Source organism: Engystomops pustulosus, chromosome 7, assembly GCF_040894005.1.
Source record: "Engystomops pustulosus chromosome 7, aEngPut4.maternal, whole genome shotgun sequence".
NCBI classification, from domain to species: Eukaryota; Metazoa; Chordata; class Amphibia; order Anura; family Leptodactylidae; genus Engystomops; species Engystomops pustulosus.
In genome coordinates, this window is record NC_092417.1 from 111,786,864 (window position 1) to 111,811,095 (window position 24,232).

Sequence of the window (24,232 nt, forward strand, 5' to 3'; positions counted from 1 at the left end):
GCGGAGACAGACGGAAAGTTCTGTAGAATCACAGATAGGGATGGAGGGACTGATGGGGAACAGGAAGATCTTTTACCTCACTATTCTGTGCAAGAGACATCTGCATTCACTGTCTTGGACACATCCAGCTCTGCTTCATACACTGTCACATGACCTCCTCCCCTGTGAACAGGGAGCAGCAGCTCATACCCTCCCATGAAACCGACTGAGAAACAAAGTGTAATCAAAGTACGGATTCACAGGGCTTAACAGCAAATGGAGAGGAAGCAGCCATTGCAGCTCTGAGGTAATATGAGGGTATAACAAAGAAACTATGGAATATAGGTAACAAAGATAATAGGCAAAAATGTTTTACATCGAAAGAGCTATTGATTTGTGTAAAAAACCTTTACAGTTACTCTTTAAACTGTAATGTGTTGTAAATGGCTCCTTAGCTCTCTGCTATAGAAGGTGAAGGCTATATTTTTATGTGAAGGGGGATCTACATTTCAGAATGTTAAATATTGCACATGTGCGCTTGTTCATGGAGTAAAACCAATGGTATCCCCCCAATGGAAGTGGAGGGAAGAGAGGAACGACTAATTTGTGATAAGATAGTAAAAAATGAAAATTTTATTTATAACAACAAGAAAATGTATTAAAAATATAACACATACATAGACAAGATACATAGCATACAGTATGGTGGGTCACAGAAAAATGGCAGTCAAAGACCGAGACAGAGCTGGAACATAATGGTGTAAAATATTGATGCAGGACTGGGTTAGCTGTATATGCCGAGGAGACCTCAGAACGTACTTGCTGGTAATGAATACCGTGCCTGGCCAATACAGTAAGGGTATGGGGGTCTACTCAGATGAGGCAACAGTCCTTACCTAATGAAAACAAGTCAGGTAGTTCCACTGCCCGGGATGGCTGCCCGCCCCGACACGCGTTTCGGCTCGGAATGAGACGAAAGCAGAGGTTACATTGGACATAATAAAATTTAAAAAAAACAATATAGCACAATTGGGCTTTCATATAAGGCTGATTCTGTGGCTGTGGCAGTGTGTGAAAGTCCATACTAATCCAAAAATGATGTAAAATAACATCTCATTCCCTGTACACATTTTTTTAAACAATAAAAATCCTTATTAAAGGGCATCTGTGGATACAATGCACACAGTGAGCATAGTACATAAATAGTGGTTTCGCAGGACATCACATAAAGGAGAAGCATACAAAAATGGGAAACGGCATACAATTATTCAATATGTATACTTGGTCTGCTGCCATAGACAGATCGTCTCCACTGTAAAAAAAAAGAAAAAAAGAAATGATTATCTAGAAACATCCTGCATGTTTTTAGGCATACACGTGCAGAGTGCACTGTACAACAATAAGTTTAAATAAAGTGAGGCACATGCCCTTGTAACAATAGACAACCTCGCACCTGCACCATATTCCCACCCCAGTGCCGCCTCTAATGGTGTAACCAGATAAGGGTGAGAGAGAGTGTGTCTAGCCTAGGAATTGGGAAGAATTTGGGGACAGTAAATATCTAATTTCTATGATTAGAAAGTGGGAGGGTGTGATTTACTGCCCTGATCCAATCACAGAGAGAGGTGGGATGTGCAGCCATCCAAAATCTGGTTACTGCCTAACTAGCATAATACAACGTTTTGGTAATGAAAGCTTGTTCTGCAGTGGATTGGAAGAATTTGGGATCTACCAGACTGAGACAGAGTAGAGTGTAGGGTCATCACCCACAGCCACTCCCATTTTCTGTATACATTTAATAAGTACTGGCCTGCTTGTGGCTCTACAAGCCTAACTTTTGGGATGTTTCTTCACATAAACTTTAGGTGGCACATATTTCCTTATATCTAGAAGTCTGGGACCTGAGCTTGGAGGATCCATTGGATTGATATTTGCATTTGCCAATGCTGTTGCAGTCGCCATGCATACTGTTGGATTTGCAGAGACAGTTCGTGATCTAATGCAGGTGCCAAATTGAGATGTATCTATTAAAACTACTAATTTATAGATGACCATTATATATACCGTAAATGACACTTAATATTTCCACAACTATAGGAAAATGGCGCAACCATTGTGGATCCTTCTAATGACATAAGAATTATTGGCATCATTACTGTAGCCTTACTGTTAGGGATTTCACTGGCTGGCATGGAATGGGAGGCTAAGGTAAGGACTGCTTCATAGATAACTTTACAAGAAATCTGATTCTTAGATTTAACCAGGTGGTATTTGGTTTTGTAGGTGGCTTGAGATTGTATTGCTTATGTGCTGCTTTTTTAACTAAATTGTTGCAAAGCAACTGTCCATTGAACAAACTGTCTAATGTTGCTAGATACTTATATATGAGAAAAATATGTGATTTCTAGAAGATCACACATTCAAGGGATTTTTTTCAGGCTATGCATATTGATATTTTACCAATATCAAAGTATTGGATGAGTTGTGTTACTGCAGTTAGCTCCCACTCAGGTGTGATCTGTAGATGTACTTTTTTTTTATAGACTACAGCAACCTGTCAAGTGGTTGGCAGGACAGAACCTGATGACAGGTTCTCTTTAACAAAAATGTAAAATTGTATATATTTTACAATATAGTGTAAATTATGCAGTATGAATCTCTGTGTTTTAGGCTCAGGTACTCTTTTTCATTGTGATTATGGTGTCATTTGCAAACTATTTGGTTGGGACAGTAATTCCAGCCACAGATGAAAAAAAAGCCAAAGGTTTCTTCAGCTACAGAGGTAAGTGTTGGAGGTACCACATGGTCAGCAATGCCATCTCCAATTGTTACTGTACTACCATATATATTATTATCTTCTTATACAGCTGACATTTTTGCTGAAAATTTTGTGCCTCAGTGGAGGGGAAAGGATGGCAGCTTCTTTGGAATGTTCTCAATTTTCTTTCCATCAGCCACTGGGATTCTGGCAGGAGCTAATATTTCCGGAGATCTAAAGGTACAAAGATCACAACAAAGCAAAATTATATTACGCAGATAAAAAACAATATAGCGTATAATAACCCTAATACATCAGTTCAATTGCTTTCTTCACCTTTCTTGGAATGAGTCACATTTTCCTCACCCACACACATTCTGTTTTCTCACAAGTCATGAATAAATGTGTGATTTTTGTGTGCTGATTGTATTATTAATGTAATTCTGTTTTTCTCGCTCAGGACCCAGCAGTGGCTATCCCAAAGGGCACGCTTATGGCCATCTTTTGGACAACCTTCTCTTATCTAATTATATCTGCTACTATTGGTAAAGAGATCAAATAAACTAGAAATGTACTAATTTACCAGAACACTGTATACAGTAAATAGATCCAATTATTTTGTTTTTTCATTCTTCTCAGTGTTAGAGAGAACCTCCCATTTAATTTAACCCACTCAAAATAATGACGTCATTAAAACTATAATTAAAAAAAAGCATTTCCCTTATCTATAAATGGTTCCTTTCCATGGCTGCAATGTTAAAAAAACACAGTTTGTATGCAAATCACCTGAAGTGAGTCCAATAATAGTAATGGGGTCCGGTATATGCAGTGTTCACTGCAATGCCCCTGCTCCTTGTTCCTGATTGACAAGCTGCTGTGTGAAACATTGAGAGACAGTTATGTTACATCTTAGGCCACTTCATGTCATGTGACAGAAGGTCCTGTTAAATTTGAAATGTCTACCCCATGTATGTATCTGATCAAATGAAATCATAGCATACCTCCGTGGAGGATGGGGAGAAATAGGAGTCCATGGAGGCATACTGTGATTTCATGTGATCAGATCCATACATGGGGTAGATGTTTGAAATGTAACAGAAACTTAGATGACATCCCCTAGTCACATGACATGAAGTGGCCAACTGGGTAAAGGCCCTTAGATGACATCACTCTGGCCACTTACTGAGAAGAGGCATGGGGAATAGGGAGGAGTAGATGGGAGGAGCCAACTGAGCAGGACACATGCCCTCTGACAGGTAATACGATATAAAGTTGATTTATGGGGATATAAAGGAAAATTGTTAGCTAAAAGAAGGGTGTCAGTTAGTTAAAAGGGCTCTGTTGGCACCTGTTAATAGCTTTAGTTGTGGAAATGTGGTGTCAGCTTCCCTTTAAAGGGATATTCCCACAAAGACAAGATTATTAAATATACTCAGGATAACATAACACATTCTCTAATTTACGGATATTAACAAAAATACAGCATTTCACAGATATAATTCCATTAGTCCTGGTGTATACACTTTCGGTTGCCCCAGGATTCGAATGTAAATCTTCTATGGTCGGGCATGGCAGATTTTTCTCATGAACAGCTTAACCTTTCTGCCTCCAGCCGCTCCTCCCTCCATTACAAGATGAGCTCACACACAGACAAATGGCATCAGGCAGTGACTTATTCTACAGGTTAAGATAAGATAAGGTCTTTATCCAGGGGGGAGACACTCTGTGTATGTTATAGTTCAGATGTAGCAGTGCCGAAGTGTGTCATTGTGTGTTCTATCCATTGCATGGATCTCATCATCTCTCATCTCTGTTTCATCTCTTTTTTTTCTATATTAGTAGGATGTTCAGAAGCTAAAAAGAAGTGTAGATAAACCTGTACCATGATAATCTTAGCACACAGCATTTTATACCGCTGGAGGGATCACAAAGTTTCTGCTTCCCCGCCAACACTCTGGAATTTTACACTGACCATCACTGAGTGATAGGAGCTAAAACAGCAAACCCCTTTAAGCTATTTTACAACTTGCCTAATAATAGGCTTTAATAAGCCCCCAATGAAGATTAAATGAAAAAAAGACCAACTCAAAAAACCATTTGCGTAATGGGGCTTATTTGTTTAGAACCTTTTAGAAGAGTTCAATTTGGACAACAACTTGTAACTGTAACACTTTATCCACTTGCAGGCTCCTGTGTGGTCCGAGATGCCTCCGGCAGTCTGAATGATACCATTATTGAAGGAGGCACAAACTGTGTTGGGCTAGCCTGTGGATACGGATGGAACTTTACCAGCTGTGCCCTTGAACAGAACTGCAAATATGGGCTGATAAATTATTACCAGGTGATCTTAATATAGTTGATTGATAAATATACATATTTTCCAATTTTGTTCTTATTCTGTCCTCAAAGTGATTGTCACAAGTTCATTGTTATCACATATACACAAGATACGGTAAGTGTTAAAAATCTGTTTGGTGGGTGGTCCAATGATCAGGACCACCACTGATTACAAGCACAGGGGTCCCCCTAATATTGGTGGAGCGGCAGGTGGAGCATGCATCCTGGCATAAATCATATCAAAAATCTACCCTTGATCCCCTGTGGATAGGGGATAGCAATGAAACAAGGGTCTTTTGGCTTTACATGTTCTTCCTTTATAGAATATTTTGGAAGGAAATGGACATAATTTTTTTGGTCTAGGGTGGCAATACACATATGTCAACTGAACTCAATGATTTAATTTGGACAAGCAGACCTTGTAATGTATATGGGAATGTCTCATTTTGCCCATTATAGCAGATGATGGCGATAGAAAAATAAAGATTTCAACATTTTAAGTCCTTTGATATCCGAAAAGACAAGAGCGGTATCTGAAAATCATGCCCTATAAAGTCCACGTACACAACTGGCTGAACTTAGCATGCATTTACATGAGAGTGGTTAAAAGAGCCTGATCAGAAAGAGAATGATCAGCCCCTTATGGCTGTGCACATAACAACTGATTCCAAATCTAATTTTCCCCGAAGGCCACATCAGCCTCCTTGTTGCCTTAGAAGTTCCACATGTCATGTTTGTACTGTATAAATGTAGCTACTCTTCAATAGTTAAGCGACCTGTTTAGTAGTTACATTTATACAGTATCAGCATTACAATCCGCCCTTTAAGGGTAACCAGAAAGCTCAATTCACAGTGCTCCTCCAGTAGCCAAGTCACAGTTCTCCTCCAGTAGCCAAGTCACAGTGCTCCTCCAGTAGCCAGGTCACAGTGCTCCTCCAGTAGCCAAGTCACAGTGCTCCTCCAGTAGCCAAGTCACAGTGCTCCTCCAGTAGCCAAGTCACAGTGCTCCTCCAGTAGCCAAGTCACAGTGCTCCTCCAGTAGCCAGGTCACAGTGCTCCTCCAGTAGCCAAGTCACAGTGCTCCTCCAGTAGCCAAGTCACAGTGCTCCTCCAGTAGCCAAGTCACAGTGCTCCTCCAGTAGCCAAGTCACAGTGCTCCTCCAGTAGCCAAGTCACAGTGGTCCTCCAGTTGCCAAGTCACAGTGCTCCTCCAGTTGCCAAGTCACAGTGCTCCTCCAGTTGCCAAGTCACAGTGCTCCTCCAGTAGCCAGGTCACAGTGCTCCTCCAGTAGCCATGTCACAGTGCTCCTCCAGTAGCCAAGTCACAGTGCTCCTCCAGTAGCCAAGTCACAGTGCTCCTCCAGTAGCCAAGTCACAGTGGTCCTCCAGTTGCCAAGTCACAGTGCTCCTCCAGTTGCCAAGTCACAGTGCTCCTCCAGTTGCCAAGTCACTGTGCTCCTCCAGTTGCCAAGTCACAGTGCTCCTCCAGTTGCCAAGTCACAGTGCTCCTCCAGTTGCCAAGTCACAGGGTTCCTCCAGTAGCCAAGTCACAGGGCTCCTCCAGTAGCCAATATCAATGGAGGAAGCCACAGCACCGCAAAGTTAAATTCCAAAAGGCTTTATTCACATATCATCCAGGCATAACAGGCGCGACGTTTCGATTCTCAATGAATCTTTATCAAGCATCAAGATTCATTGAGAATCAAAACGTCACACCTGTTATGCCTGGATGATATGTGAATAAAGCCTTTTGGTATTTAACTTTGCGGTTCTGTGGCTTCCTCCATCAATAGTGCCAGATTTTGGGTTTGAGCATCAGAACCTTCAGCCGCGAGGACTGTGTAGGATTTGGATTGCTGCCTTACTACTTCATTTTACCTCCAGCAGCCAAGTCACAGGGCTCCTCCAGTAGCCAAGTCACAGGGCTCCTCCAGTAGCCAAGTCACAGGGCTCCTCCAGTAGCCAAGTCACAGGGCTCCTCCAGTAGCCAAGTCACAGGGCTCCTCCAGTAGCCAAGTCACAGGGCTCCTCCAGTAGCCAAGTCACAGGGCTCCTCCAGTAGCCAAGTCACAGGGCTCCTCCAGTAGCCAAGTCACAGGGCTCCTCCAGTAGCCAAGTCACAGGGCTCCTCCAGTAGCCAAGTCACAGGGCTCCTCCAGCAGCCATGTCACAGGGCTCCTCCAGCAGCCATGTCACAGTGCTCCTCCAGCAGCCATGTCACAGTGCTTCTCCAGCAGCCATGTCACAGTGCTTCTCCAGCAGCCATGTCACAGTGCTCCTCCAGCAGCCAAGTCACAGTACTCCTCCAGCAGCCAAGTCACAGTGCTCCTCCAGCAGCCATGTCACAGTGCTCCTCCAGCAGCCATGTCACAGTGCTCCTCCAGCAGCCATGTCACAGTGCTTCTCCAGCAGCCATGTCACAGTGCTTCTCCAGCAGCCATGTCACAGTGCTCCTCCAGCAGCCAAGTCACAGTACTCCTCCAGCAGCCAAGTCACAGTACTCCTCCAGCAGCCAAGTCACAGTGCTCCCCCAGCAGCCAAGTCACAGTGCTCCCCCAGCAGCCAAGTCACAGTGCTCCTCCAGCAGCCATGTCACAGTGCTCCTCCAGCAGCCATGTCACAGAGCTCCTCCAGCAGCCATGTCACAGAGCTCCTCCAGCAGCCATGTCACAGAGCTCCTCCAGCAGCCATGTCACAGTGCTCCTCCAGCAGCCATGTCACAGTGCTCCTCCAGCAGCCATGCCACAGTGCTCTTGCAGTGGTGAAGTCACGGTGCTCAGAGTTAACAACAAAACCGAAGAAACAACCCGAAATAGCAAGAAACATATTTATTTAAGTGGATGATTATAACAGTTGTATTCAAGGAGACCTGTCAGCAGAAATTGACTCAATAAACCATTACGTTGTATGTTGTGAAGCAGATTAATATTTTTCTGATCATGTTTTGTTCATGGCCCACTGTGGTGGCCTCATTCAGAAAATCGGCTTTGAAGTGACATGCAAATTAGTTGAATAAAGTCAAGGAGGCGGAGAGTTTAGCAGTGAAGTTAAGCTCACCCAGCCTCCAAATGCACATCTGCTTTGATTGGGAAAAGCTTGACTTGAGTGGTGAGATCTCCCCCTTTCTGATTCTATACAAATTATTTAAATCTTACTTCAAAGTACATTTTTTGAATGATGCCACCACCTTGGTCCATATTAGATACATGACCTGGACAGTCTTAAACTGGTAACAGGTTAAGCATTATTGTTACTTATACCTGTATATAAGCCCAGTTTCCCTCCGTGCAATGAAATACATCTCCTTTTATAATACATTTGTTTTACAGGCCATGAGTATGGTATCTGGATTTGCTCCTCTTGTTACTGCTGGGATTTTTGGTGCCACTTTGTCATCTGCTTTGGCTTGTCTTGTTTCTGCTCCTAAAGTATTTCAGGTACGGTCTGTTTAAGTCTAAATATCATATAGTTTATAGGCTTTATTAGGGTTCATTCACATGGCCGTGGCACTGATCCAGGCCACACACCGCAAATAGATAGAACATGCTCTGTCTTTCTGCGAGTGTGCGGCTGTGCCGCGCTGTTTTTATGGAGGGAGGAGGGGGTCACCTCCTCCTCCTCCTCTCCAGCACACGGCGGGCATCCCGCTTGTGAATGCCCCTTAATGTTGTTATTTATGCAATGTGATACTGTAGGCTTCAAACTTACAAACGCAAAGTCCATGTGATCCTTTAGGGTCTAGTTACAAAGCTCCTTTAAAATAGTAGTTCAAACTAATATTAATGACAAGATATGTGGATTGTTAATGGAATAAGATAACATTAGGGAAACCTTGTCTGTTTGTAATATATTTAATGGTTAATGTTCATGCAGTGTCTTTGCAAAGACAACCTCTATCCATTGATTGGCTTCTTTGGGAAAGGATATGGGAAGAACAATGAGCCTATTCGGGGATACATCCTAACATTTGTCATAGCAAGCGCATTTATTCTGATTGGTAAGTCATATTACAGTGTTACACTTTGTGCAGCATCACAGTATGAATCAGCTTGTGCCTTGGTCTTGTTTGCAAACTCAGCTGAACTTGCTGTCAGGATACATCTCTGTAGATTACAGATTTTTCCTGAACATGGTAAATCATCTTTTCACATTTCAAATGTTTTTGGATAGAATACATGTTATGACTAGGGATTGCAAGTCATATTGAATAAGTCAGTATATATATGAATCACATGGAGAGTCTTTGTCTTACAGGTGAGCTGAACACCATTGCTCCCATCATATCCAATTTCTTCTTGTGTTCATACGCTTTGATTAATTTCAGTTGTTTTCATGCATCAATAACAAATTCACCAGGTAAGTGTTTACACATTTTAGTATTAAAGGGTCTGAGATAGGAAGTATTACAGAAAACCCCAAAGCCCAATTCCAGTTACTTTCTGGATAGATTGCCAAGGCAATACAGAATGAGTTCTCTACAGAATATACAATCTTGTCCTACTAGACAAACTCCTGAGCATTTTTAATTGATGAAGAGTGAAATGATGGCAGATATTCTCTTAACTTGCCACATATTCAATTACTGCAGCCTCATCTGGACACCAGTTTGCCTTTTCCGTTCACTCATGGGGTATGCCCACACAATTGTATACACTGCAAATTCTCCACACTGGGAAGTTTTTATTATTGAGAAATAAGGATTGAACACACCACCACCTCAATTTTCTAAAGTACTAGCTTTCTAGTAAATGGCTATAATGGGCTGAAATTCTTATCAGATGTCGCTAACAACCCATCCAATCCAAATGCCTGTATATTAAAGGGGTTGTCCGAGAGTTATAAAAATAAACTAAAGGTGGCCGGAGGGGGCTGCTTAAAAAAATAAAGATCTACTTACCTTTGGGCATCCTCTGGGTGTCCCGCGCTGCTATCGCTCCGGTCCGGTCGCCATGTAAACAAACATGGCCGCCGGAGCAGCGCTTAAATACAACTAGCATCATCGAGGGGAACCAGCGATCGGTTACTATGACAGCTGGGAGTCTATGCTAGACTTGCAGGCCAGTCACTCATCCTGATATCTAAGCATCTGCCTGAGGCAGTCACTAAGAAGTGACTTATAAAACTGCCACATACTGCAATATTGCAGTGTATGGTAGAAGCGAGCAGACCTCTAAGTGTTAAGGTACCCTTTGGGGACAATTTTTTTTTTTAAAGTTCAAAAAAATGTTAAAAAATAATAAAAACCTAAAAATTCAAATCAACCACCCCCTTTCTGTAGAACACATAAAAAATAAACAAGTGAAAACATGTTAGGTATTCTCATGTCCCAAAAATTCTCATCTATAAAATTATGAAAACAGTTAATCCCGGCAGTGAACCCCATAGTCGAAAATAGAGCCCAAATATCCAAACCACCACTTTACACAAGGCACAAGAATTTGAATAAAAAGGGATCAAAAGGTTGTGCAGACCTCAAAAAAGTAGCAATAAAAACTTCATATCATCCTGCAAAAAATAGACCATACACAGGTCTGTATGTTGTAGTAAGAAAAAGTTATTGGTGTCACAACATGGCAAAATGAAGACTTTTTTTCATACAAAAGATGTTAATTTTTAAAAATCAATTGAACATATTAATATCTATGTAAGTTTGGTATCCCTGTGATCATACCAATTCAAGGAATAAGAAGTTGTCATTTGGAATGAAAGCAAAAGGAGTAAATACAGAGCATACAAGAATATAGCACAAATGCATTTGTCTGCCAATTTCACCACATTTCAAATTCTTTTCCCGCTTCCCATCACACAACATGGAATATTAAATACCATCACTGTAACGTACAATTTGTTACACAGAATGCAACCCCTCATACAGCACTGTAGATAAATAAAAAATGTATAGATTTTTGAAGGTGGGGAGCAAAAAGCTGAAAACACAAATGAACAAGGACCAAGTCATTAAGGTTGACTTAAGTCACCAAGTCACAGGCTGACAGAATATCAGGTGGGTTATGCAGCTAAAGTCCACAGCTGGCTGGCACCAATCGTGTGTGTTAACCCCTAAAGTGCTGCTATCAAACGTTAAAAGAAATCTACAATGAAGCTTGAAGGGCTCCAAGGCACAAATACATATTTCCGTTAATTTCATCACATTTGGAATTTTTTTCCAGCTTCCTAGTGCAGGGCATGACATGTAAAATACTGGGGCACATGTATCATAGTTTCAGCTAGCCAAATTGTCTAATTTTAGTGACTTTTGCCGTTTTTGCGCCATTTTTGCGACTTTTAACCCTGTTCTTTTTCAAGTACGCCTTGGTCTACAAGTAGTGCATTTTGCCTTATGCATCTTTGTTTTCCAGATGTTCCGTGCAACATTTTGACGTTTTTGCACCATTTTTGCGCCAATTTTGCACAGCAACCTCTTTTGTCAAAATTTTTAATTTTTTTATTTTATTTTATTGGTTACTTCTAAGGGTGAGGTCACACGTAGCAGTTTAATTGCGTTTATAATGCATTTTTAAACTACCGTATATTCCGGCGTATATGACGACTTTTGAAGACTGAAAAATCTTCTGTCTGGTCTGGGGTCGTCTTATACGCCGGTAATTGACCGCCCGCTGTGTATTCACGGCGGCGGTCGGGCCGCGCTGCATGGAGAGGGCTCATGGGCTGAGCCCTCTCCATAGCCGGTAAGTCTTTGCTGCATATTGCTAGCACCGATCGCGGGTGTTTTCACAGCTATGGCTGCCGGCAAAGCTGCCGGCAGCCTCAAAAAGATAGCGGTGCATGGGCGCCGCCATCTTACCTGGGATCGCCGCTCCCCGTGGCGTCATCGGGGAAGGCAATCCGTCTCCATGGTAGCCTCGGGGCTATTTCGTTTTAACCCCTTCATTACAATGTGCTGATAGCACATTGTAATGAATGAGAAGGAAAATCCCCATATACTGTCATACTGTAGTATGGCAGTATATGATAGGATCGATCAGACAACCTAGGGTTAAAGTACCCTAGGGAGTCTGAAAAATAGTATAAATTAAAAAAAATAAGTAAAAAAAAAATTATAATAAAAAAATAAAATAAAATAAAATTTCAAATCACCCCCCTTTCCCTAGAACTGACATAAATATAAATAAACAGTAAAAATCATAAACACATTAGGTATCGACGCGTCCGAAAATGCCCAATCTATCAAAATATGATAACGGTTTTTCAATGCGTTTAACCCCGTAACGGAAAATAGCGCCCAAAGTTGAAAATGACACTTTTTTGCCATTTTGAAAAATATTAAAAAAATCAATAAAAAGTGATCAAAAGTCGTACAGTCCTAAAAATGATATCATTGAAAATATTATCAAATTTTGCAAAAAATGACATCACCCACAGCTCCGTACACCAAAGTATAAAAAAGTTATTAGCGGCAGAAGTTGGCAAAATCAAAAAAATAATTTTTGTACAGGAGGTTTTCATTTTTGTAAATGTATCAAAACATTATAAAACCTATACAAATTTGGTATCCCGTTAATCGTACCGACCCAAAGAATAAAGTAGACATGTCATTTGGGGCGCTCAGTGAAAGACGTAATATCCAAGCCCACAAGAAAATGGCGCAAATGCGTTTTTTCACCATTTTCATTGCATTTGGAATTTTTTGCCCGCTTCTGAGTACATGGCATGGAATATTTAATAAAATAAAAATTTAAGGTACAGTATGGTAACATTTACAGTAAGATGGACGATGGTAATGTTGTTGTTGTATGCCTTATGTTTATGAGCGACAGTTTTCCTGCTATATACCTGCATGTCATAAGAATTTAAATTAAAAAAAGGACCATGTTAAATTCAAATCTGTTTTTTTTTAAATTTTTACCAGTGTTTTGTATGCGTTGGAAAAGGGGTAGTCTTATACGGCGAATATATCTTAAACTCTATATTTTAACAGGAAAGTAGGGGGGTCGTCTTATACAGCAGGTCGTCTTATACGCCGGAATATACGGTAATTACAACAGCTGAGGGGAGGTGATTTGCCTTATTTCATTACTGTTAAAATTTGCATTTACAAAACACAATATAAACGCCACGTTAATGCATGTGTTAACATTGCGTTTACTATGCGTTTTGTAAATTCAAATGTTAACAGTAATGTAATTAGGAGAAACAAAAAGTCTCAAAAAGAAGCCAAAATTTGCGCCTGTCAAGATAGGAAAAACTGAACATGTATCAAAAGTAAAAAGACAGGATCACACATAAGGTGAAAAAAATACTAGAGAGTACAAATTGTTATGCAAAAAAATAAGATCTTGTACAGCTCTGTACAGGGAACAATAATTATGGATTTCAAAGATGGGTAACAAAAAACAGAAACGTAAATTGGAAAAAGATCCATTGGTGGAAAGGGGATGTGTGTAATAATGAGAAACGAGACAGGGAAAAGGTATTGAACACATGGAGATAGTTGCAAAAAACTATGGAGAGTCATCTACCAAGGTGATGAAGCTGAAAATAGGATGGACAATTCAGCAAGACAATAATGCCAAACAGACAGCCAAGGAAATCTTTACAAAAAGAGAATAAGACAGCTAGAATGGCAGTGGCAACCACCTGGCCTGAACCCAATAGAAAATCTATGGAAAGAACTGAAGTTCAGAGTTCATAGAAGAAGCCTGCAGAACCTGCAGGATATGAAGACTGTTTGCGGGGAAGAATGAGCAAAAATCCCACCTGAGTAACGCATGCTACCATTTTCTCTATATTTCTCTACATTTCACTGACATATTGGTGATCTGTTCAATATGTATTTCACCTATTAGGTATATTAAGGAATCTGCAGCATTTTACGCAGATTTCATTGCAGATTCTAACTTTTGCAGTGCATAGAATAAAACCTGTATCAAATCCGCACACATAACCACACAGAAAATATGCATCAAGTTTCTCCCCATCTGCATGTGGCCTAACAGTCTTTGTGACAGGAGATAGGGCACAGAATTGTAGGCTTATTGTAAAATACTACTGTATACATATGATGGTAACAATAATAACTAAAGTAATTCTATAACTATTTCCCCCTCCAGGATGGAGACCTTCCTTTAAGTATTACAGTAAATGGGCCTCATTATTTGGAGCGATAATATCAGTGGTCATCATGTTCCTCCTGGCCTGGGAGTCTGCTCTTATTGCTATTGGTATTGTCATATTCCTATTGGGTTATGTCCTCTACAAGAAGCCTGGCAAGTATTGTGTTTTTCACATGTTCTTGTGTAAATATAGATTTTTCTTTATGTTATTTCAGACTCAAAATATATACCATACATTGTTTTCAATGCAAAATAAAATCATAATTTGAACAGAACACATAATATTGAGGACTATCGCTTATTTTGCTAAATTCAAATGCCCTAAAGTTTGTGTGAAGTTTTCCATTAACATCAGTGTTTTTGGTTTTTTTTTTTAATTCCACCCACAATTTCATTTCTGTAGGGTAGGCCAAGGTATTCTAATCTGTGTCTCTGGATAGGCTAGATGTGTATAATAAAGCAGAGTTCAGGACAACTACTGTGCCATAGACTAAGGATGCAGCCACACGTTCAGTTTTTCAGATGCAGTTTTTGATGCCCAAACTTGGAATGGAGTAAAAGTAAGAGGAGGAGCAGCACCTTCCAATTATTTGTTTCAACCTATTTTGATCCACACCTGCTTTTGGCTTCAAAAACTGGATCTGAAAAACTGAACTTGTGGACGCACTCTAAAAGCTAACAGGCTACTTATTCAATCACTTCATAGTATCATACCTCATCTTTTAACCCCTTAATGACGCGCGCCGTAAAAGTCACGGGCTGAGCCCTCTCCATAGCCGGTAAGTCTTTGCTGCATATTGCAGCAAAGATTTATGGTTAACACCCACGATCGTCATGGGCGCAGCCATCTTGGTTTTGATTGGCGCTCCCTGCGACGTCATCGGAGAGTGCCGATCGGTCGCCATGACAGCCTTGGGTCTTCCAAAGACCCGAGACTGTTTCATTTTAACCATTTCATTACAATGTGCAATTTGCACATTGTAATGAATTAGGAGGAAAATCTCCACTGAAGTATGGCAGTATATGGTAGGATAAATCAGACAAACTAGGATGAAAGTACTTTAGGTGGTATGAAAAATAGTAAAAGTAAAAATTTAAAAAGTAAAAAAAATTTGAAGAAAAAAACCTAAAAATTCAAATCACCCCCCTATCCCTAGAACTGATATAAATAAACAGTAAGAATCATACATTAGGTATCGCCGTGTCCGAAAATGCCCGATCCATCAAAATATAGCCATGTTTTTTCACTGCTTTTGACGGAAAATAGTGTCAAAGTTGAAAATGGCATTTTTTTGCCATTTTGAAAAATATAAAAAATAAAGTAAAAGTGATCAAAAGGCCGTACAGTGCGAAAAATTGTAGCATTAAAAACGTCATCAAAAGTCGAAAAAAATGACAACACCCACAGCTCCGTACAACGAAATATAAAAAAGTTATTAGTGCCAAAGATGGCAAAATCCCCCCAAATTTTTTGTACAGTACAGGAGGTTTTATAAGTTTTTATAAATATAAGTTTTTATAAATATATGAAAACATTATAAAACCTATACAAATTTGGTATCCACGTACTCGTTCCGACCCAAAGAATAGAGTAGACATGTCATTCGCACAGTAAAATCCAAGCCCACAAGAAAATAGTGCAAATGCGGTTTTTCATAATTTTCAGTGCATTTGGATTTTTTTTCCCGATTCCCAGTGCATGGCATGGAATAATAAATACCGGCACTATGAAGTGCAATTTGTTAAGCAGAAAACTAGCCCTCACAGAGCTCTTTATGTGTAAAAATAAAAAAGTTATAGATTTTTGAAGGTGGGGAGTGAAAAATGGAAATGAAAAAACAAAAAAGGTCCAGGTCATTAGGGGGTTAAGTAAAATTCCTCAACACAACACCCCCATACTTTCTCTGCAAATATCAATACTACTGTCACTAATTAATGGCGGCTGTTTTGTTAATGTTCAGACACCTTATCAAATTTGAGATGGGACATTTATTGAGAATAATCTTCTCTCATTTAATGTTTCTATAGAGGCAAACTGGGGCTCCTCTGTGCAGGCCGGATCCTATAACATGGCTCTTTCTTACTGTGTGGGGCTTAACCAAGTGGAGGATCACATCAAAAATTTCAGGTGACTATATGACTATAACATAGGGATTACATACAGATACATACAAGGCTCCATAACAAAATCCCAACTCACACAACCCATTCCCAAATCAACCAATTTTTACGTTGGATAAAGTAGAACAGGTGTTTTATAGATATTGTTTATTTTAAAAATGATGGGAATTTATCAAGACTGGTCACCAGTCAGCATTCACATGTGGCATTTACATTGCATTTTGAAACGCAGTACAATAACTGAGGAAAGGAGATTTTCATAATTACATTCCTATTAACATTTGCGTTTATAAAATGCAACGTTATCACATTTCTTAATATTGTGTTAACATTTGTCTTCTGTTAACATAACGCTAACACATTGAATTGACATTGCATTTTGTAAACACAAATGTTAACTGCAATGTAATCAGGCAAATCTCCTCTCCTGTTTTATTGCGTTTTTAAATGCTATGTAAACTCCACGTGTGAATGCAGCCAGTCTAGATATCATACCAGGGTCCCCACTCACCCCTGCATATATACAATGTATGACTTACTGTATATACTATGAGGCACTGGATCAATCGCTCGGATTAATTCAACTCCAGATCCTGCCTGGTGGCTGGCGTAGAATTCTGCTGTAGGCTGTGCCAGGTTGGGGCAAAGGCGTGAGGATGGCAGAAGGGGGCATGATAATTCCAGGTATGTTAAATGCCTCCAATATTAAGTACAGAATTTACAACAGGTACCACTAGGGGGAATTCAGTGCATAGAAAGGTACAGCTGCCCAGGAACTGAAGGGAATTCTCTTATATCTGTTTAAACAGAATTTGTTCCTATAGGAGAAAATTTGTCACTGCAATTTTGAGCATTCATCTCAAATAGCTATCACTGAATAATGGGGTCTCACTTTAAAATACTAGGATCAGTGTATGAAATGAAAAATTAATGTTTCATCCTATCTGTTTAGACCTCAGTGTTTAGTCCTTACAGGACCTCCAAACTTCCGGCCAGCACTGGTGGATTTTGTAGGAACATTTACGAAAAAGCAAAGCCTGATGATCTGTGGGAATGTAATCATTGTAAGTCCTTACCTGTATGTATGAGATAAAGCTTTAGCAGCTCCATGTGTGCAATAAGGATGTTCTTCATGTACAGGGTTTAAATGTATGATGTGATGTGTATTATCTATATAGATAGACCAAAAGACGTTGTTCTTTAAAAGCTATAGACATGCAACCATTTTAACTGCTGCAATAATACTGTGCCACTTTGCAACATGATATACTGTACCCAAGGCAATATATGCATGAACTTCACTTTTTTACACAGGGCCCACGTAAACAAAAACTCCAGGAGTTGAACCCAGATGGCCATATTAAGTGGCTAAATAAGAGAAAAATCAGAGGCTTTTATACAGGAATAATAGCTGATGACCTGCGCAGTGGAGCCCAGTTGCTGATTCAGGTAATAGTAGTTACTAGTTAAAGGGGTTGTCCAATCACATCAAGTTTTCTCCTATCCACAGGACAGCGCATAACTTGCAGATCACAAGAACAGGGGTCCCTAGTACCCCCAAATGAAGAGTAGCTGGTCAAACATGCTACTACTACACGTATACATTTTTATAGTGCTGACAGAGAAAGTCAAGCTCAGTACTCGGTAGTAAATGGAACAGAAACGTACATGTCCGACCTGCCGCTCCATTCATTTGCGGTACAATGGACTCCCGTTCTCATTATCCATTGAGGCCCCCCAATCATCAGCAAGTTATATCCATATCCTGTGGACTGGACAACACCTTGCATTGAATTGTAATAGTCCCTTTTTGTTTAGAATAAGTGTCATATTTCTAAAACAAGCATGTTGTTTCTGCTTTTTTTCTGCTGCAGCTGACTTTAAATCAGTTTCTATGAGCAACAAGAAAACAACATTTTTTAAATGCACCAAGATGATTTTTTTTATTAAATAAAAATAAACCATATACTGATGTCCGGTCCATATTATTGTACAAAGATATTACTTATCTTTACCACAGGAACAATATAGCATCCATATCCATGTCCTCTGTGCCAAGTTGTTAACAAAAATCTAAATATAATATATCATATGCAGTAGTAGATTATAATATAGGCAGTTTGTATAGTAGCCCGGGGTCCATGGCCACCCAAACCACCCACCAAAATTTATACAGAGAAGGACCTTTACCCATGAAATCCTCATACATCTGTTCCTCCTCTCAATACACATGTACATAAGAGCCATTTCAGAAACTTTCAGGGTCCTCTAGAGATCCTGAAACTGCAGCTTGAAAACAGGAAGAGGAGACGCATCCTCCATTCCCCAAGAAACTTAAATCTAGTACTATATGTAGCGAATTCCTGACATCTTAGGACTATCATATTCATACAGGGCCCAAAGCGGTCTTCATCTGCCCCTGATCATATCTCAGCTGTAGCAGGACGGGAGCTGTGGAGTAAGTTTTAGATGTGATCTGAAATGCCCATTGCATTGATTTACTCAAACTAGAATTTCTTCTTTCTATTATTTAGGCTTCTGGACTTGGTTATATGAGACCCAATGTTCTGTTTTTAGGATATAAGAAGAACTGGCACTCATCCCACCCACGAAACCTTGAAAGTTATGTGGCCATCCTACAGTATGTATAAAGATTTGCAATGTTTTAATGAAACCTCATATTCTGATCATCAATATTAGTATGCAGTAACAGTAGCTCTGGGGTCCTGGGTTATCTGGTCATGACCAATATCTGCTTGGAGTTTGGATCTGCCCTGGGTACTCGCTCTGAGCAATTTAGCACTACAGAATATGTCAGTGCTATATAAGCAAGAGAAATAACTGATCAATATATACAGTGTATACTTAAAGGGGTGTGTATGGGATTAAGAAAATTCTGTTTATTAGTTCCAGATGTTTTACAACCACAATAAGTATGCTTGCCTCTTCTAACTGGTCCAGTGCACTCCTGTTACTGCTGATCTCCATTATGCCCACACCAATATTAGGCCTCTTTCATACAAACATTTTTGCGGTACTTCTTTCGAGACCTATATTTGTGGATAACTTGGGTCTCTATTTTGTTTAATGGGTATGCATGTAGTGTGTGGGTCTTACGTTTTTGAGGATTGCATTCAGGTTTATCTAACAGGCAAGAAGCCAATGACATCATTTCAGCTTGCCTCCCATTTTGGCAGGTCCGCAGAAAAAAAAAACACATGACACATGGATGTAGATCTGTATGTCCATCACGTTGATTGGTATCAGTCCAGGGAGGGCATACAGATGACACAAAGACCGTTTTTGAGGACAAGAAATGAAAACAAGCTGGCAAATATTGGTTGCAAAACACAACATAAAAATGGACCTACAAGCCTAGACCTGGGAAAATAACTTTTGCGTGAAAAGGGCATTATCACTGCAGCCTTTAAAGACCAACTGTGATTGAAGGGCAAAGAAACAACATTTTCTTAATCCCAGACAGAACCAACCTACTGAATTATTAATCAAGTATCATAAGTTTTCAAAAAGCAAAGATTTGTAGTATAAACATTATTTGCAATTTTTTACAGTACCATCTTTGACCATTAGCTGTCAGATATTTTACATATAATCCAGTAGTTTTTTGGGGGATGTAGCATTTAATGTTGCTGTGTGTTGTACAAATATTTCCAGCTTCTCTACTAGAGAATGCCAAGTTAGTAATTTTCCACTCATATTCACACTGCCCCATTAATATTACTGTAGTAAAATAAGGTACCTGTCCTGTGTTACCCCACGGGCTGCTGCTGATCATTGCAGGGATTTATCAATCACTTTGCCCAAAGCAGTCAACTCCTCTAAAGATAAGAAAATTATGGGAATTGCATTCATAACAAATTTATTATGTGTATTGTGGATACATTTACCATTTGTCTTCTAGAATTTACTACCCATGGAAACTATGTTGCTATGTATTTCTACTTGTCTTGCCTCTACTCCTTAAAGGACATCTAATACCAGGATGAAGGACTGTATACAAATAAGCCTTAGGGGCTCCAGGCTCCATTAACACCTATGGAACATGGAGCCCCTCAGGTTAATTTGCATACAGTCCTTTATCCTGGTGGTAGATGTCCTTTAAAGGGAATCTAACACCTCACAAGTGGTATCTTGTATACTAGTTTGTTGGTTAAACTAATGGCTGTACGTTTGCATGTAGTGTACCTCCCAAGCAGGTATATTTTGTTTATATACAAAACCGTTAGTGGTTTTGAGTCCAGATCTACAAATATAAACTATCCCATCTTGCAGTGATGCTTTCGATTTTAACTGTGGACTGTGCCTGCTAAGAATGAAAGAAGGTCTGAACATGTCGCGGGTCATGCAAGCTCATAGTAAGTGGGCTTTTTCCTGTGTGCATCTCTTTATAACATTAATAACATAATAACATGATTATATTGTTCTATCTAGTTAATCCTGTGTATCAGCATACAGAGGAACCAAAGCTGAAAACTGTCACTGAAAATGGGGCTGACGGCATGCCTCAAGGAACATGTAAGTGACCAGTCATGGGGGACAATCAAACTCGAAAGTGATTCATATTAATAAGTTGTAGTGAATAATTATTAATCATAAAATATTGGCAGGTTCTAAACTATAAATCAGTCATAATTTAGTAATGTTTTATAAATCTCAATATTGCAGTATTGTATTAGATTGTCATCAGGGAATGGCTGTCAGTGTCTAACAAATGAGATGTAGCAATGTAGACTACTGTGACCGGTGTCAGACACATGCTGTGACCATCACAGGGGAGTATCATCAGTTAGATAAGCTTTAATGATATGAGTGTTCAGTCGCCTTCAGTGGTAAGGGGGAGCTGTATTAAATGTATCATGAAATTAGCCATTGAATATGAAGGAGCACACGTTTTGCACAGGGTTCCTCTCTCGCGTCCACCTCTGTACTCAACAAAGCATTAGACATCTTTACATCATAAGATTTTTCCCATAAATATAAACAATAATAATTCATCTTTTTTTTTTTCAGTGGACCCAGATGCTGTAACAGTGGAGCAGCAGGCTAGCACCATTTTCCAGATTAACCAAGGAAAAAAGACAATAGATATTTACTGGCTCTTTGATGATGGCGGTATGTATATTAATATGAGGCCCCTTTTACACAGACATTGTAGGGATAGACGTCCCCTTAGACGCCTATGGCATCCGGTTGTGGTACTGTAGACGAGTGGTACTGTACTGTGTACAGGGAAAAAGATAGAGCATGCGCTATCTTTTCCCATGTTTACAGTCGGGTGCCATGCATCGCTCTGGCAATGTGAAAGTAGACTAAAGCTGAGACCTTGCCTGCCTTTATTAACTTATAAAAAAAATTATTAGAGTCCAGTAATTTTATTCTGTTTTCAAAAGTGTATGTAGCATAAAGACAACCGCACTACCCTATAACCTATAGGCAGGAATTACCTCTTTCATGCTACATTCACATGACAGTTGGGGAAACTGTCCCATAGGCCGACAATGTGTGCAAGAAGCGGTACGGTGCCGCACGTACCCAGGGAAAAGATAGGACATGTCCTATCTTTCCCTATATTACAGTACCATGCACCATGTGTCTCTATCGAGAGAGGCAGGGGCCAGCAGCGCTCAGCCCCTCCTCCTCTTCAGTGCGCCGATGTAGCATGGCGGGCACACGTTAATGTGAATGTAGCCTTAGTCTAGTCTTTACCAAACTCCATCACTTTGGTTGGTATCACAATGTAGAAAGTATTGACCTAAATGTCAGGCCATACTCCTCTCTCCACATGAACTTCTGTGGTCTGTGGAAATGGACCAGTGCGCTAGTCAGATCCCAAGGACTGAGCAAAGTGTAGTGTACGTGAAACCTTGCATCATAGTGTAGTATGATGCAAGGACTCCCTGCCTGCCATACAGTGCTGACACTGTAACTGTGCTCTGACCAACACGCTATCCCCTTTCCGTTGACCGAGCACATTTGTGTGCAGCCAACCTTACAAAATATGAAGCAAGTGTCTGCGCACAGTTAAACTAAGATTTCTCTTTATCATAGGGCTGACTCTACTGATCCCCTACCTACTTACCCGTAAAAAGAGATGGGAGAAAGTTAAAATCCGTGTGTTTGTGGGAGGACAGATCAACAGAATGGACGAGGAACGCAAAGCGTAAGTTATTGGATATTATACCACACAGTAGTATGCAGCTATTCCAGATAAACAGGCATGCACATGAATAGGTCCCAATGTGTAATCTGTGCTTTTCTAGAAAGTGTGTTGGTCTGTGCTAAAGTTGATGTTGAGTTGGCTATTTGCATATGATTAGTAAGGGTAATAAAGTTTGCAAAGGTTAGTGGTAGAAATTTAATCCTGTCTGATGGTCATCAGAGTGATTTGTGGTTACATTCCCTATAAAATGTCTGTATTACGATGATAAATACAGTCCATAAAATAAAAGGGCTGTTGTATAAGGATAAACTCTTTCTATAACAACACCGATACTGGGAATAATTAATACAGTAGTGCCACATACGAACTTAATGAAGGCATACCTGCCATAGGATAGGTTTGGATATGAACTACTAGTACACCTAAGTATATAGTATATTTTTTCACTATATGTATATTTTATCTCTAAAGCCTCATAACTGTTTATTTAGACGTAAAAAGGGCCACCGCAAGTTTTTTGGGGGTCTAAAAACAGCCTCATTGACTTTTGTAGGAAATACGGCTATTTGTTTGATATCTGGATTTCTCACAGTGAACTGGATAAGTGAATACTTATTAAACTTTTAAGGTACAGACTCTCCATTGAAGTGTATGGGAGTACAAAAAAAGGCTTTCCGTATATACATGTTGTCCACCGTATACAGCCTGTTTTTGACGTGGGTTTCCCAGGAGACCAGGTCACGTGGGTGCCAGCCCGCCAAATTTATTTGAGGATACAGTCAGTTATGGTGGCATTTAAGTTACATATGGGTGACACACGCCCCGTTTTGGTGGCTAGAAAATGGCCACAAATACAGGAATGCAAAATGCATACGGTCGTGTGCATGAGACCTCAATGGCATTTATTTTTATTCATCATAGTAAAACTGGAATATAGACATTATCTGCAAGTCTTACTGACATTCCATTGTTTCAGCCTTGTTATCTTTTAATGTGTTACAGGATGATCTCCTTGTTGAGTAAGTTCAGAATTGGGTTTCATGAGGTGCATGTTTTACCAGATATCAACCAGAAACCACGACCTGAACAGTAAGGAAAAAATATTTGTGTCCATAAAGCAAGAAATCACCCTCACATATTTGTCTATGATATAGACACACTATAGACGGTTCATGACTTCATTTTGTGTCAAAAATCAAAGACTATGTTCCAAATGTTGATATATTAAGACTACTTTACCTGTCTTCTATAACTCCTTGAAAAGGTATATTTGATTTCCTTTTCCGAAAAATAGGAACTACTTTACATCTTACTAAGGTACCATATATATGCATAATTTTAACTTAAAGATTATAGGAAAAACTTACAATACAAATAAATATATTCCCCCGTACACCACCCCTAAGTGCCCCACACAGTAAAGGTAAATACCTCTTCATGACCCCCCACACAGCATGATACTTCCCTTATAACATATTATAATACCCTGCATAGCATTTTGAAATTTATTGCAAATGCATCATCAAATTTTGCACAGTCGCTCTCTGTGACTCAGGGAATGTCATAGACTCGGTTTTGAGCCGAAATTTTCACCCCGCGCTTTCCAACATCCACTTATTAATATGAGATAGGGGGAGAATTATCAGAAATGTCTGAGGTAAAACTGTTCCAGTTGCCCATGGAAACCAATCAGAGATCAGCTGTGATTTTATAAACAGCTGTAGGCAAAGAAAACTTGATCTCTGATTGGTTGCCGTGGGCAACAAGAGCAGTTCTGCTCTC

General features: G+C 39.8%; 1 protein-coding gene across 1 annotated transcript in view; it reads left to right on the forward strand.

Annotated features, from left to right (window-relative positions):
• The window catches only part of SLC12A3 (solute carrier family 12 member 3), a 38,826-nt gene that overhangs the window by 9,264 nt on the left and 5,330 nt on the right, over positions 1–24,232 (forward strand). The window contains exons 5-23 of the mRNA XM_072117575.1: positions 1,845–1,984; positions 2,077–2,187; positions 2,650–2,761; positions 2,847–2,977; positions 3,198–3,282; positions 4,924–5,078; positions 8,404–8,511; positions 8,948–9,071; positions 9,329–9,430; positions 14,146–14,301; positions 16,177–16,276; positions 17,222–17,333; positions 17,584–17,718; positions 18,804–18,910; positions 20,563–20,645; positions 20,722–20,805; positions 21,301–21,402; positions 22,339–22,450; positions 23,453–23,539. Coding sequence (XP_071973676.1) covers positions 1,845–1,984; positions 2,077–2,187; positions 2,650–2,761; positions 2,847–2,977; positions 3,198–3,282; positions 4,924–5,078; positions 8,404–8,511; positions 8,948–9,071; positions 9,329–9,430; positions 14,146–14,301; positions 16,177–16,276; positions 17,222–17,333; positions 17,584–17,718; positions 18,804–18,910; positions 20,563–20,645; positions 20,722–20,805; positions 21,301–21,402; positions 22,339–22,450; positions 23,453–23,539 — 2,146 coding nt within the window. The remainder of the gene's footprint in view (positions 1–1,844; positions 1,985–2,076; positions 2,188–2,649; positions 2,762–2,846; positions 2,978–3,197; positions 3,283–4,923; positions 5,079–8,403; positions 8,512–8,947; positions 9,072–9,328; positions 9,431–14,145; positions 14,302–16,176; positions 16,277–17,221; positions 17,334–17,583; positions 17,719–18,803; positions 18,911–20,562; positions 20,646–20,721; positions 20,806–21,300; positions 21,403–22,338; positions 22,451–23,452; positions 23,540–24,232) is intronic.